This window comes from Seriola lalandi, unplaced genomic scaffold (assembly GCF_002814215.2).
Source record: "Seriola lalandi dorsalis isolate HSWRI2012SDOR001 ecotype SW California unplaced genomic scaffold, Sedor1 jcf7180002054703, whole genome shotgun sequence".
Classification (NCBI taxonomy): domain Eukaryota; kingdom Metazoa; phylum Chordata; class Actinopteri; order Carangiformes; family Carangidae; genus Seriola; species Seriola lalandi.
Genome location: NW_019525256.1, coordinates 168,794 through 184,289, shown reverse-complemented (window position 1 = coordinate 184,289; position 15,496 = coordinate 168,794). Strand labels below are relative to the sequence as shown.

Sequence of the window (15,496 nt, the reverse complement as noted above, 5' to 3'; positions counted from 1 at the left end):
GGGGGGGTGGGGGGGGTGGGGGTAAAGCCGAACACAGCTTGTTGACAATTGAAGGAGAGGAGGAGATCAGGCCCAGCCCAGTATGGCATTCCTAGCTGGATTCGCGGCATGCCGAGCTGTGATTTTAAGGCATTTCCATTGCTGCTACATGGCAGGGGAGAACCAGGCTGGCTTGCTATATAGAGGCCCTGCTCGGCAGCGGGATCACCGTTTCTGCCCTTCCAAGTTGTGGCGGTCATACAGATGACTAGAAAGAAGCTTTGCTGTGTTGAGTTATTGCTAATGCAAACTGAATATTTCCTGCTGCTGCTGTTTCATATTGAAAGCTTTCCACTGGTGAACCACAAGAAGGCTTTTACTGGAAAGCAGGTACAGGAATTGCAGTGGCATTGACGCTGAGTGCTATTTGATAAAAACTGGTCTACACAGCAGTTACATTAGTGCTTCTTGTCTGTGGATCAGATTAATTACTGCAAGGAATGGTAAAGAAGAAGTTGCTGTGGTGAGCTAGTTAGATATATATATGTCAATTTCACATCACCTTAAAGACAAATGTTACATCAATGTCTTTAATTTGTGACCGTGTTGTTTTTACTAATGCATCTGCGTGCCTTTTTTCAGGACATACAAGAGTGGCTCCGGGGTTAACAACAGAAGAACAGAGATGTTTCTAAAGGAGCATGAGCACTTGAGAAAGTAAGTTTCCAGCACCTTTCTTTGCTATATTTGAAGAATTTAAAGTTACCAACAATCCAACTTGATAATTCACTTTAGCATATCCACACTGGGGTAAATCATCTTGACGGTGCAGCACATTCATTTGTACTTTAATTTCTTACAAAAACAAATTTTCTATTGTATTACATAACTTTGCATCTTAAAGCTGCAAAAAGTTAGGCATACTTTTCATACTGACACAGTAGGTCAAACTACGATCTGCCAGCAACCTAATTAGTGTCCTTCTATCATTTGGCTGACTCTCAAGCACTGCAGAACAGCATGAGGTAGTGAAGTCTGTGAAATCTGTATGTGTGTACCTGTGTGTAGAGGCACCCTGTGTTGAAAGTAAAATTGGATGTCAGCAGGACTCACACACACACACACACACACACACACACACACACACACACACACACACAAAGCAAACATAACAAACCACAGAGGAGCTTTTAACATTGCCTAATATAGATAATTCCATCTGATAATTTGAATATTGCTGGTGAATTTAAAGCAGTCTGATTGATTCTCTCTCAGGGTAAATGTTTGTTTCCTGTTTCAGCTGCTCAAATTAATAATGCCCCAGTTATTTCCCATCACAGGCTTCTTAAGTCATTTAAAAACAGACTTTACCTTCCCTGACACGACATGGCTAATGTTTGTCTCTAGATTTATCAAATGAAAAGGGATTTGAAGAGTGATTCATAAATAGGGAGTGAACTCAATAACATGAATACCTGTAAAATACAATAATACAATGAGGTTTGTGATGTTGCATTGTTTCCAGAAACTGTTTTGCCAAAGTTTCTGTGCTATATGTAAAAGGAAATAATGATCTGCATTTAAATTACTTTACATTACTTCCCCTGTCTTTCACCATGTACACTTTGATTTTCTAATTATCATAAAAAAACATTATTGCTGAAGTCATTTGTCTGGATCAGCAGATTTTTTAATCAAGTTTAGTTTAAAAAAAAAAAAAAAAAGAATAGTAACACAAAGAAGGCTGACAAAGAGGTGGGCGGCAGCATGACTATGGGCTGGGTCATTTCATCATAAATCCACTTTCCTAAAAGGCTGTGCACATTTACAGTATGTATTCATAAGGTCTTTGCAGCACACATGTAGCTGCCTCTCAAGACAAGAGAGACACTTTTGTTTTTTAGTGCTGAGCAGTTGAGCGATCTTCAATTTGGTTTTTAAATTTATAGCTGAAAATTTATCCTGAAATAATTACAATTGCATCAACATGTTCATTTGAATGAAGGGTGACCTAACCTTGTTAAGGATCTATCTTTTGGATTCTGATGATAAAATAATGTGAATGTAAAATGAGAACAGTTGCTGCTGGTGATTCATTGAGTTGATCCTCCTCCGCCTTGATGCAGCCATCTGCATTCCCAGCAGTTAAGCTCTTGTGCCAATCCAGCACAATTGATCAGGATATTGATAATGAAATTATCTTATTAAACCACAACCCATATTATAGGGCTTCCCCACAACCACTGACAAAGATGGGAAGGATGAGGCGATTGGAGATGAGGATCATGTTACGCTTGATTGATCCTATTAGAGCCATAAAACAGGAAAGAGGGCCTAAAGAGAAAAGGGCTAAAATGTGTTAGTGGTCAGAGCAATGGTCTGAAGTCTCACTTAAGACAGAGCATGGATACTCGATAAAGATGAGAGATCTAAGTTAAAATGCTCTTTATCTTTAGCTATCAGTGATTGACTCTCTTTTTAAAAGGCAGTTTTAAGGACAAGTATTTTGAATAATGACATGTCCCCTTATGTGACCTTGTATGATCTGATTGGATCTAGAAAAGATTTCTGAGATGTTTTTTTTAATTTAACATTCACACCATGTTACTGAGAGGCGGCTGTGGAGTTGTCATTTTGCAGCTCAGCTTGTGATTAAAAAGCTGCTTTGTGCCCTTGGCTTTTTACCTCAGGCCAGTGAGCCTACACGAGGAATGACATTTTCTGTCTCTACAATGGTTTTAGGGTAGATAATGTAATGTATGATCAGTACACGTTTGCATAAGCAGTGTAGTGACTCTGCGTTTGAGTCTATAATATATTGGCAAGTGGGTGTACCAGCATTGCAAAACTGATCAGGTAAGACTAATCACTTTCAAACAAATGAAAAAACAAGAAGTCCCTGCCAGTTAATCTACAAATGACTGTGGTGGAGTGGAAAGCTTGCCAGCCTGCGTTCATTCTCAACAGAACCTAATAAGACTGATATGCCAAGATTCATTTTTAAGATGGCCTCCTCTCTAGTTTTTGCTGGTAGAGATGAAACTTGTGTGGTTCCAAAATAAGTCAGACCTACCTACATATTGATTTTGAAAGCTGTTGTTTCAGGATACAACTACAAAAATGAGTGGCAATTAATACTTTAGCAAGAGTTTGTAATAGTGTTTGCAAACTAACTTGACACTGTTTAGTTATTAGATCTACCACAAATGTTGTTTCTCATGCATTGTCAGCTGTGAGACTATATATAGACAGGTGCTGCCTTTCCAATCATGTCCAGTCCAGTGAATTTACCAAAAGGAGGACTCCAATCCAGGTGTAGAAACATCTCAAAGATGAAATGGGTGGTGCCTGAGCTAAATTTCAAGTGTCATAGTAAAGGGTCTGAATACTTACATCAGTGTGATATTTCAGTTTTTCCTTTTTAATACATTTGCTGAAATTTCTAAAATTCTGTTTTTATTTTGTCATCATGGGGCATTGAGTGTAGATTGATGAGGGGAAGAAATGTTTTTTAAATTTGAGCATAAGACTGCAACATAAAATGTGAAAAAATTGAAGGGGGAGGAACACTGTCTGAATGCACTGTATCTATTTTTCCATCTCTTTAGGCCATAAAACTTAGTGTTCATGAATAAACTAGAAGCAGGAAGGGGCAGATCCATTAAAAGTTCTTGCTGGACCAGTGCTAATGGTTGTGGTCAGACTGATAAGGACATCTTGTCAAACAGGATTTTTTTTGACACAGTGAAGTTAGGGAAATTTAAATTTCACATTGGCATACATTTGCATGAAATTTGATAGCATGTGTTTGCTTTCTGTGTTTATTTGCCATCAACAGCAAATCCTAGTTCAAAACTTACCTAAAAATTCAGGTCTTTAGGCTTATGCCTCCTAATTGTATGACGATGGTTGGAGCACATTAGACCTGCTTGCAGTTATGTTTTATGTCATAGCCATTGTTTTAAACATTTCTCGTCTGCGTGTGTATTTTCAAAAAGTAAGGTATATCAAGTCAGGGCACTTCATGGCTACATAAATACAAAATTTTATACAAATATTTTTTTTTCCAGTGAGTGCTACAAAGGATGTCTTCAGTGTCATTATTTCACAGAGTGAACAACAGAAATTTAATGGGTGTTGAATGTCTGTGATTGCAGTTCATGCACACACCCGATCCGGTTGAATGTCTATGGTTTATGTGCCTGACGAGAAGGAGAGAAGAGAAATAAGAGAAAATGACAGAGAGGAGAAACAAGATTAGAAAGATACACAGGTTCACTAAGCTCCAACTCTAATAATCGTTAGCAGAGCTGTGTGGCTGAGAGTCGCTTTCAGTGGTTAAAATGACAAACATCGTCATATCAGCTGTCACTAATTAATGTTTATTCTGTCAGTAACTTGATGTCAGGCCTAAAGTAAAGTTGGCTGTTGTCGGTTTGTGTGCTCTCTACACACTGTTAGTTCATTGGTGGTTGCACAGTGGTGTTCGGCGCTTCTTTCCTCACAAACCATCTTTGGCAAGTACTGAGTGGCAGTTCATGTAGAAGGGTGGGTGGCTTTCAACTTAGGAGCACAAGTGCTCCTTCTAAAAGAAACTCCTTTTGGGCTTTGCTGTTGCGGTCCAGCCATTTTAAACAAACTATTTATCTGCCACATCCTCTTTCTTTTCTTTTCTTTTCTTTTCTTTTCTTTTCTTTTCTTTTCTTTTCTTTTCTTTTCTTTTCTTTTCTTTTCCCCTGATTTTGCTCTGCTTGGCCTGTTGCCCATCTTACAAAGTTTAATCTGAGCTGGCAGTTCACTGATATGCTAATGTAATCAGTGGAGGAGAGCTCTGAGGATTGAGGGTAAAATGCTGCCCTGTGCTCTCTGGCTGACCAAAGCTTTCAGAATCCGTTCAGAAAGTTTAGAGGTTCATTTGGAAATGTATTCAACATGCATGTCAGTCTGAAACATCAAAATACATGTAAGTCTGCTTGCAAAAATGTCTGTACTTAAATGGTACAACTTTTGCTGAGTGCATTAACCATATTTACTGCCTAGCTTATATTTGGCAGTTTGTTATTATATATTGAAGTGCATTTTTCTGTGAGGACATTATCAAGATTAAGATTGTGTACTATTTATTGCTATGATGTAAAGAGAGATGCCTTTTTTCTTTTTTTTTTCTTTTTTTTTTTAATGCTTCCAGTGGGTTGAAGTGTTATGCTGCTCTCAGCTGTGCGTTGATTGAACTCTGGTTGCTTGGTGTTTTGTTTGCCTAAGAGCCTCCCATTTGAACAGTGTTCAGCTCTGAGCAGCAAAGTGATCTACATCACCACAATTTTTTCTCTGCTGTCCAGTCGCAGGATGTACGCTGGCCGTACCAGCTCAACTGTCCAAAACAAAATGGAGGAAGAGTTGGGTAGCTCATGTTACTGACAACACATGCTATTTGATCTAACAGGGAGATATTAACACAACATAAACAATATCTTCATATTTACATTTGTTTTTCTGTTACTCCTGGTTTTTGATTATCTGATTGTAACTACTATAAATTGTGTATTAACACTGGCACAAAATTGTGGTCAGTGTGATCAGGATCAAAGTGGCAGGGGATATAATCATTTCAAGCGTTTGCATTTCTTCTTTCAAAATGTTGTGTGTCCAAAATAGAGGAATTCCAGTTCACTAGTTATTTCAGATTCCAAACACCAAAGTACCTGTTTAGCATCTCTAGGGTCAGGGTCCTCTTTCTTATGCTTGGTTTTAAATATATTAATTTTTCCTTGAAGGTTGGCAACTTTACTATAAAGATCAGCTCCATGAATCTCACAATGTGTAAGGTGTAATGAGTAAGCATAAGTGGATTTTGAATCATCTCTGAGGTTTGATTTGTGACACCTTTTTACTCTGTTGCTGATGCAGTTTGCTTTCTGCAACTGTTGCCAAGATTTCTGAGACTGTTTTCTTGGCAAAGTAATTAATGTTTCAGTTTACCTGGCTGATTTTATTAGTTCCCTCATATTGCTCTAAAAGCCAACCTGACAGAGCATTACTCTCAGAAGGTTACTATAAATTATTTTCTTTCAGAATACCACTTAAATAGTCTAATAATTGATGAGTCGACAGAAAACAAAGAAGTTATTCGTCACTTTGAGTGCTACCTGCTTAACACTGCCAATGTAGACAACATTTTTTTTTTTTACCACTGACTGAAGTAGTTTTGAATTCAAACAGAAAGTGGACACATGCATAGGAGCAGTAAACAGCCTGTCTGAGTCTATGTACATGTGTGTGTGAATAGCAAGAGAGTGGAGAGAAGCATGTGGGCAGGGTGGGTTTATTCATCACACTGGGAAAGGCAATTAGCTTGGAGTTAATGAGCAATTTAATGACTGCAGCAAAACGCCACTGACCAGGGGGAATGGAATGAACCCACTCAAAGCTGAAGCCACAGAGGGCTACATATACATATATACATAGAACGTGATGGCACAATCAACCTCCCCACTGCTGCTCCGGCTTCATGACGGAGGGAACAAAACATAAATCCCCCCCCCCCCCCCCCCCCCCATCTCATCCCTGCATATAAAAACTACATGAATCAATTCTCACCTCAGCTCACAGCCACTCTCTCTTTTGCTCCTCAGCTCATGATTTATAGGGTGAACACTGTCGGCAGTTTAAAGGTTTAGTTTTCTCTGTCAGTCGTTTGTCTGTCCACCATGATGTTTTTTTTCTTTCATCATTTAAGACCGACTGTCTGGCTTTTGCCTAACCACATTCTATTTAAGTTGTCTATTTTCTATTTCAGACAAACTGCCTTTGTGAGATCTTATGTGCCTAATAATCAAATGAGTAGTAGGAGTTGTAATATTTTTAAAATGACAGAGTTGTTTTTAGATTGAAGAATGGAGGTTGTTGCTTTTTTTTTTTTTTTCTTTCTTTTCTTCAGCATGGCCCTACTCCCACTGCACACAACTGGTACTTACAGTATTCTTTGCTGCACCCATCTGCTCCCACAATCTATTTTCCATTTGTGACAAATTTGACTGCCAGCCTTCAATCTGAATTTTGTGCCAGTTAACCATTTCACAAAATGATTTGATTCCTGTAAGATTCAGTTTCAGTATGACAAAAACAAAGGATATATAACAAACGACTGCCAAATCGTGGTTTGGTGCTTGTGTATGGAGCTATGATCTAAGAACAAAAGGCTCTCCAGCCCACATCGTGACTGTGCAGTGTCCCTTGCAGTGTCTACAGTCTCTCACTTGTCATGGTATAAGTAGCTCTCCATTTTTGTTAGCATCTCTCCTATCTCTCCTACCTTTCCTGGAATCCTTTGGTAGCTCTTTTAAATGCAGACCAAAATGAAATTCACCTGCAGGAAGGAATTCAATGAATATGTGTAGGGCATCCACAAAAGTGAAAATGAACTAATAAGGTTGAGATGAGGTAAATATTGGGCAATGAAATACAGCAATTAAATTCATCCATTTTTACTGTTTGAGGTCAGTTCTGTTTGGTGCACCTGCAGAGAGGAAGACCTTAACATTAAAAGTCATTAGGAGGACCCATCTCAAAGTGATTACATGAATATATAAACCACAAATTGGTCTGTCCTCTGAGAGATCAGTTGGTTAATAATTGACCACATAAATAACCTGTACAAGGGACACAGTCAAATTTAGCTAGAACCTCTCGATGATATTCCTTAGTTTTGTAGTTTTGTAGTCTCCCACCCCCTGCCTGAGACTCTGGCAGCAATGGGCAGCTCCTTCAGTAACCGGCTGCTCCACCTGCAGTGTTCAAAGGAGCGATAGCCCTGGACTTTTCTTCCTGCTGGTGTCAGACCGTACAACCTGCATTGTTCCCAACAGCCCACCAGGCACTCCACAGACACCCATAGACAGTAATATGTGTAATATTTCTGTGTAATACATGCAACTTTTAATCACCATTGCTCTATGTTTGTGCAGTATTAAACCTCATGTAAATACACTGATATGAATATGTTTCTTTTAACTATGCTTGATATCTACCCTCATCCATATCCTGCTGCATTTTGCTTTTTAGCACTTTGCTTTTTGAGCCTTGCAGTGCTCCCTCTATAATAATCAACTTGTCCTTTGAGATTATTGAGTCTTCCTTGAATGAATCATTTTTGAGGGCTGCAGCATCTGCCAAAAAAAATGTTGGCATGCATACACATACTTGCCAACAATGCATGTGCATATGCAGGGCCTCATAGTATGTATTTCCCTCACTTAAAAAGAAAACAGCTGCATCATTGCAGAGGGGTCACCCCATTACTGTTACAATCAGCATTTGTGATTGTGATCGTCTGCAGAAATGCACAAGATGTTACTGTATTTAATGGAATAGTTGCAGCTTAACTTTGACATCCGTCTCCAATTGAGAAAACCAGAAAAAGGGAGTTGAGGGATAAGGGAGCACATGCAGACACAGCTTTGCTTTGTCCCAATTGTTGTCTAGTGGTGAAAGAACTTCCCTATGCAGTGAGATGCTACTCAGGAACTGTCCACAAAATTATGATTTTGAAATTACGAGCATTTGCACTATGATTCACCACCAAACCAGATAGTTGGGTTTAGGCATGATATTAGAAATACACAGGTCTTCTCTCATTAGCTTTGAGATGGTCAGGTTAAGGTATAAAGAAAAGATTTGGTTAAAGGTTAGAAATGTTTGTGGCTTGGCGATGGTTTGGTGTAGATCAATTTAGGGTAGGAATCTTTAAGAAAAGCCTCTCTCTCTCTTCCTGTAACTTACGCTAAGAGCTTAACATAAACTACATATTGAGCGTGATAATGAGAATGTGGAGCTATTGAATGGAAGTTGAACTGTGAAATACAATCCCTGCAGTTTTGTTTGTTTGGTTTACTTGACTTCTCTGGAACATTATCCAAATTGATTCCAATTAGGGAATAAACCGCTGAGAGCATTGTTGTTTATGAGCAACCTGAGACACAAAACTGGTGTTACTGGTGTGTGTGTATTTGTATTTCCCTTCCAGTATTCTCTGTTGGACAGAAGCAAACATCTGACACACTCCCTCTTTGATAGTTAGGCAGAAGATTAAGCTCTAGGTTCTCTGAGGTGAAATCCTCTCTGGGTCTACTTAGTCCCGGGTCAGCCATGAGCAGGATACGAACTAAACAAATTACTAAACAGTCACGTTGTTTCGTGCAGAAGTTTAACAAAAACTTTTTTCCCTTGTACTTGGACATGAATCGTTCTGATAAAAAACTACAAAGAAACTGCTCCGAATAAAATGCTTCCAAAAATCACCATATTTTAACATCTAGTCCTGCTTGTTGAATCATCCACACAACATTGTTACAATTAATACTTTTTCTTCTTTGTATTATGCAAAGAATACAAGCAACACAGGACCAAGTAGCACGTACACACAGAGATTTGACCACACTTATGATGGTGGGAAGATTCAAATGATGTTGCCCTGTGGTCTGCCAGACTGGTTGGTTTGTCACTGCGTGGGAGTTGATAAGATTGATATGCCAAGAAAAAAAGGAATTCCAGTCCCAAACAACATAATTACATTCCCTTCTGTGTCCGGCTCAGTTTCACCAAGTTACATGATCAGAATTCTGGGCCATTTATTTCCGTATTGATCACTGCCTATCTGAAACTGATGCTGATAACTGCCTCCAAGTCAGTTGTTTATTACCATTCCATGTTTTTGCCACACTGCCTCATATCAGTAACTAACCAGTCTCTTTCTCTTTCTCTCTCCTCCCCACCAACCTCTCATTGTCTATAGTTCGGACCGACTGATGGATGACACAATAAGGTAAGACCTGTTTTTTTTGTCTTGCACACATCAGAAGACATTTATTTGTATTTGACAGCCTCTCAGCCCCTTGTTCATTGTCTTATCTACCCGCTGACCCCGACTCAACCCTCAGTATATAACCTCAGTATGGATCTTAACATGGCCTAGATATGTCAAGACTGGCAGCTCTTGTTGAACTAGCCCTGGGGACCTGTAGAAAAAATCCATCAGCAGCTACTATATGGTAGAAACCCTGGGCGAGGAAATTAATAAACTGAACAGAAATGGTTTTGTCTCCTTAGCCCCATTTGAGGACAGTAATATAAGAAAGTAAAATGTTGTGTTTCTTGAGCCTGTATATATCAAACTGTACAACACATTCTCCTGATGATTAAAAAAAAAAGACATATTCAGTACCCCTTTGTAGGTGACTCCACAGGTGACTTCTCGACAATTTAACCATAATATTGTGTTATGGCTGATGATGATAAGTGTCTTAAATGAATTTCAGTAAAAGTATCTCTTTGTGACAGTTCGGTTTAGCAAATGTCTCTAAATACTACTGTATCCATGAGGCTCAGCAGCCGTTGTTCTAGAAATGACGAGTTGCTAATCAGAACTGTAGCAAATTAAAAATATTAACAGACGCTGAATTAATCTAGAATTAATCCACAATCTAAAAGTGAATCAGTTTACTGCCAAATATATTCACGATAGATGTTTCTTACTGTTGTGCTCTGGTTGACTTGTTCACCAATGTTTTTGGGTATATTGTTTTGGACCTTGTATTTTTATTAATTAACTTTTCAGTGCCATTGCTGACTGTACTGATGATTCAACTGGGAGAGTTTCATGTGCATCAAAGGCTTGGAAGTTTGCCAATTGCTGGTCACTTAATATAATCTGTGCATAAAATGAACAGGACTTGCTCAATGCTAGATGACTTCCCACTTCCCTGATTTGTGGGTATAATCCATCTGTCACTACTCCTCTTTCTCCCTTCAGGTCTACACAAATTACAAATATGTTGCTTAGGATCATTTGAGTTTTTTTTCCCCACTGTCCTCCGTTGTTCCTCTCCCACTCATTGCCTTTTCCATTTCCAGTCCTTGTAAACAATGGTTCCCTGAGAAGGGGTTTGAGTAGGGGTCTTACTGGTGGATTTTATCACTGAAATGATTGACGATGCTGTGTGACTTTTTTTTTTTTTTTTCCTCCCCTTTTGATCCTCTCTGTCGTCTCTGTAGTTTATGTGATTAAAATTGACGTAAACTAACTCCCATTCAACAGGCTACTTGACGACCTCAGACCTTTCCTCAAGTTCTTTTCTCAGTGATCACTGACTGACCATATACAGTGTCTGAAGGGAATCTTTATCCCCCAGCTCTGATTCTCATGAGCTGGTTAACATTGAGATAAAGGCTTGTTGAGGTTGCTGGAGTCAGCAAAATGTTTCTTCCTGACTGAGGAGAACATGATCCCCAAAACACTGATCCAGGCCAAGACTGCGGACTGTCCCCTCAGCAGCCTCCACCCACGGGAGATGCCATGACCTCACCCACACACCCCACCCTCCACACACTCAAACTTACACACTGCAAGGCCTGATGGTCATGTACCAGCCAAAAGAGTAAACAACCATGATGATTTCATTTACTTTGTTTTGCCCTGTCTCTTATGGGGCTCTGTCACTCTGGGATGGGAGGAGTTTGTCCCCTGTGGCCAGTACTGGTTGTCACCCTGCTGTTCAAGAGTTGCATAATGCTGTTTGCAGTGAAGAAAAAAAACAGTTGTACCTACTATTTGTTGAGCATGTTAACACTGTACTTAGGTCAGTATTTTTACCTTGTAGTTGAAGTGGCGTTGATTTTTACTGTTTTGTATTTAGTAAATTATCTAATGTCCTAACAAAGGTTGCATAAACAGTTACTGTGTTAAAAAGGCACTTTAGAATAATTTAATTACTTATTATTTTTTTTGACAGTGTAATAATGAACACATTTTTTGAGCCACCAGCCGGGCCAAGCTTAGCTTATTGCAGATATATCAATATCTATATATGTGTCAGCCGATAAGCAACAAGAAATGTCAGAACAGAATTGCTAAACTAGGTTTGGGATAATTTAGAGACATGTTATCCACCAGAGAGCATTTACATATGTGTCTTGACCAAAGTTATTTCAAAATAAAAAATCTCAGGGAGCCATATCAAGATATTGTTTAAAGGATGTGTTTATGTTAAAAGAAATTATTATCAGCCAATATATCATTATCAGATTTTTTTTTAAAACTACCAAATATCAATATCTGTATCAGACTCAAAAATCCACAATCGGTTGGGCTACAATCATGATGTATGTAAAACCTCTGAAGGCCTGGATAATTTCAGTATGTGTGAAAGTCTTTAGAGCTAATTTCCAACAACTCAAATGCTCTGGTCCCTCTGTAGAAGTGAAGGGCTCGAAATGCTCTTGAGCTGTTATTGATTATTGTGTGTAACAGATGCCAGAGAAGGCAAACATAGAGGCTGAAACTTTTCCAGCCAACTGCCCAGCTGCACTTTCCTGCTCGGAGAGTTGCTGAGGCCCAATTTTGAGGACAAGAGAGGTTCAATCTCAAAGCAATTCTATACCTTCCGTCTTCAAGCCCTGGCAGCTCACACACACACTGTAGGCACCAACATAAAGCTAAAGGAGAATGTGATAGGATGACTAATGTTTCAGCCCAGAATGATTCCCCTCCTCATAGCATGGACTTACCTACAGACACAGACTTTCAATACTCATTTTTAATCATTACAGGAGAAAATTGAAATGGGAAAACTATGTTTCACAGTTCCATATTCATCCTATAATGTTGAGTATGCAGGAATGTTTATTAGATGGTTATTGAATACGTGACAACACATTTAACTTTCAGCAGGTTAAATGTTCGATTGAACGCTTAATAATAGTCGTGGTGTGAGATGCAACTAATGGCAGTGACTCAATGCATAACAAAGTTAATTGTTAATCAAATATCAACAGATATTTTTTCCAGCATCAAAAAATTAGATTTTTGATATGATTTAACCTAGATGCTCTTGAGTATGGCGCATGTTGTGATGGGAGTGGAAACATTGGAAAAATTGTTTATTGGTTTTGAATTTAGATGATAAGACATTGTCTTATTTATTTGTTTATCAATTTTTTTCCCAAAGGTATATTTAAATTGATTCTGTTGACCTCTAACCACCTCTGAGCCTTTAAACTGGATCCTCACTTCTCCAAAAACATATTGAATTTCCAATCATATGTTGTCTGTACTAATGACTGCAACCACATGCGGTGTTGTAACTCCTTAACGCATTTCGCTCTGTCTCTTTAGTATTGCCATGGCGACCAAGGAGAACATGACCTCCCAAAGGGGCATGCTAAAATCCATACAGAGCAGGGTCAATACACTGGCCAGTATCCTTTCTGCTGTGTATGTGCATGGTTTTGTGTTGGGAACCAAATGGAAAAAAGCATACAATAGATTGAAAGCTGAAATGTTCCTGGCATGAAATTATTATTATCCCTAGAGAAATAAGTGTTCACATATTGCTTTTCTATGATGAAAGTGGTTCTTTCCTATCAAGATTCACCAGGACGTAACAGCTGGCAGTGCTACTTTGGTCAAATCACACTGTTCCCTTTTGCTAAAGAATTGTTTGATGGATTTAGATGCCAAAAAGGCAAATGTAAACAAAGCTGTTTTTCTTATTTTTTTTCCAATCCTATTAAAAATTCAGTTATTTAAATATTTATGATCTTCCTTAACTTTTGACTTCCCTAGACCGTTTCCCAACTATTAACAATCTCATCCAGCGAATCAACCTGCGGAAGAGACGGGACTCCCTCATCCTTGGCACAGTGATCGGCGTCTGCACCATTCTCCTCCTCCTCTACGCTTTTCACTGAAAGCCAGGCCCGGTGAAATCTCTGAAGGAGCAGAATTGATCTAGCTTGGGAGCCCCAGGAGACTGAGCTCAGTGATAGGAGGAGCCTGGAGGCCCCTGAGCAGGAGAACTTTCAGTTGGTCCAGTTCTGGGACAGGAACAAATTTGGCCAACATGAACTACTGAACTTGTATCTAGCAGTGGGACAGATGGAGGGCTGGTGGTTGGGTGCTCTTCTGCCAACAAGGGAATGGAGACCAAAAGTACAGATAAGACTAGATTTAAAAAAATTATATTGATAACTCTTGAAGAGAAACTCTGTGAAAGTGTGAAGAGACTGTGTGATGCATAATTCTTCTTCACAGGTGGAAGGATTTTTAGTTGAATGGTCCTTTTTAATTAATCGTGTGGGATGGATATTTCATTGTGGGCTGTAAAATGTGAATTAATAAATTATTCATATCAGTATGTGCAAAAAAGTGTCTGACACTATTAGATACGCAACATTTAAAACATTTTATTTTTCAAAATATATGATTTGAACTCTTGAGCCCCCTCATTTTTGAGTGAGTTTAACTACAGATGCCACAGCAGTGCTCTTAAAAATTATTTTTTATTTTAAAACATGCCCTGAAGCCACTTTCTTTATTTCCCTTTTTTAAAGTGGTTGTGAGGCATTTTATACCTCTAGTATGGAGTTGAACATGAGAGGGAGAGATGGGGAATACCATGAAACAAATGTCCTTGGCCAGATTTGAACCATAGATGTTGTGGTTCATGGTCAGCACCTTAAACTTTTAGGTCACCAAGGTGTCCCACTCCCACTAAAATTACATTTACTTGATTTTAAATTGATTAATTACTAATGTAATTTTTCAAACAAAAATTCCCTAGTGTGGAAATTTGCTAGCTTTCCTTTCCTAAAATACAGTAAACTGAATATCTCTGGGTTTTGCACTGCTAGTGGACAAATAAACTATTTGGATATCTCATAAAGGGTTCTGGGAAATTATTGTTATCGACAATTGGTCGATCATTCAACAAAAATAATAAGATAAAGAGATAAAAAATAAAAAAAACGTTAGTTGCTATATCCATTCATATCAGCATTTGCAATTACATACTTCTTGGATTTCACAAGAGCAGCTGAATACATCTCTCTTCAATAAGCAGTTATAGAATATGTCAAAGTATTAGATAGAGGGCTGCTACAATACTTTATTTTTCAGTTTGCCTTTCTTCTTGGTTTGGTCACTTTTCCAACAGGCTCCATCAGTTCTACACACATGCAGACTGTTGAGTCACTGTAAAGAGTGGTTATGGAAAATGACACTTTGCGCTGCTTTGATAATGCACTTTTCCCAGTATAGTGTGCCTGGCAGAATGGACCTCTTTTTGATTTCAGTCCACCTGAAAAACACGGTGACATGTGCAGTTGAAGCTGTGAACTAAAGCATTCACCCGAGAAGGAAGTGATCGCAGACAGGCTTAGAGCTGTTAGATTAAAGTCTTACTTTGTTGGTTGGGCTGTAAGGAATGTGAAAGCAAGGCAGCTGTGTGAGAACCATCAATGTGTTTTTGTCTCACAGCTCCAGGCTGCTACTTGACTGGAATCCAAATAAAACGGTCTCACTTCAATGGACTGAAGAGGATAAATTTGGTTTCTTGTCCTCATTCCTTCTGTTTGAAGCCTTGCTCACAAAGAAAGACTGAAAGTATAGAAAACTTGGCAGTTTTGTGTAAAATGTTCATCCGCCATTTTTAAAGGAAGAGTCTTTTCTCTGTTTTCCAGCAGT

General features: G+C 38.7%; 1 protein-coding gene across 1 annotated transcript in view; it reads left to right on the top strand.

Annotated features, from left to right (window-relative positions):
- The window catches only part of gosr1 (golgi SNAP receptor complex member 1), a 20,589-nt gene extending 6,410 nt beyond the window's left edge, over positions 1-14,179 (top strand). The window contains exons 6-9 of the mRNA XM_023424065.2: positions 622-696; positions 9,770-9,799; positions 13,148-13,230; positions 13,598-14,179. Coding sequence (XP_023279833.1) covers positions 622-696; positions 9,770-9,799; positions 13,148-13,230; positions 13,598-13,722 — 313 coding nt within the window. The 3' untranslated portion in view covers positions 13,723-14,179. The remainder of the gene's footprint in view (positions 1-621; positions 697-9,769; positions 9,800-13,147; positions 13,231-13,597) is intronic.
- The last annotated feature ends 1,317 nt before the right edge of the window (positions 14,180-15,496 follow it).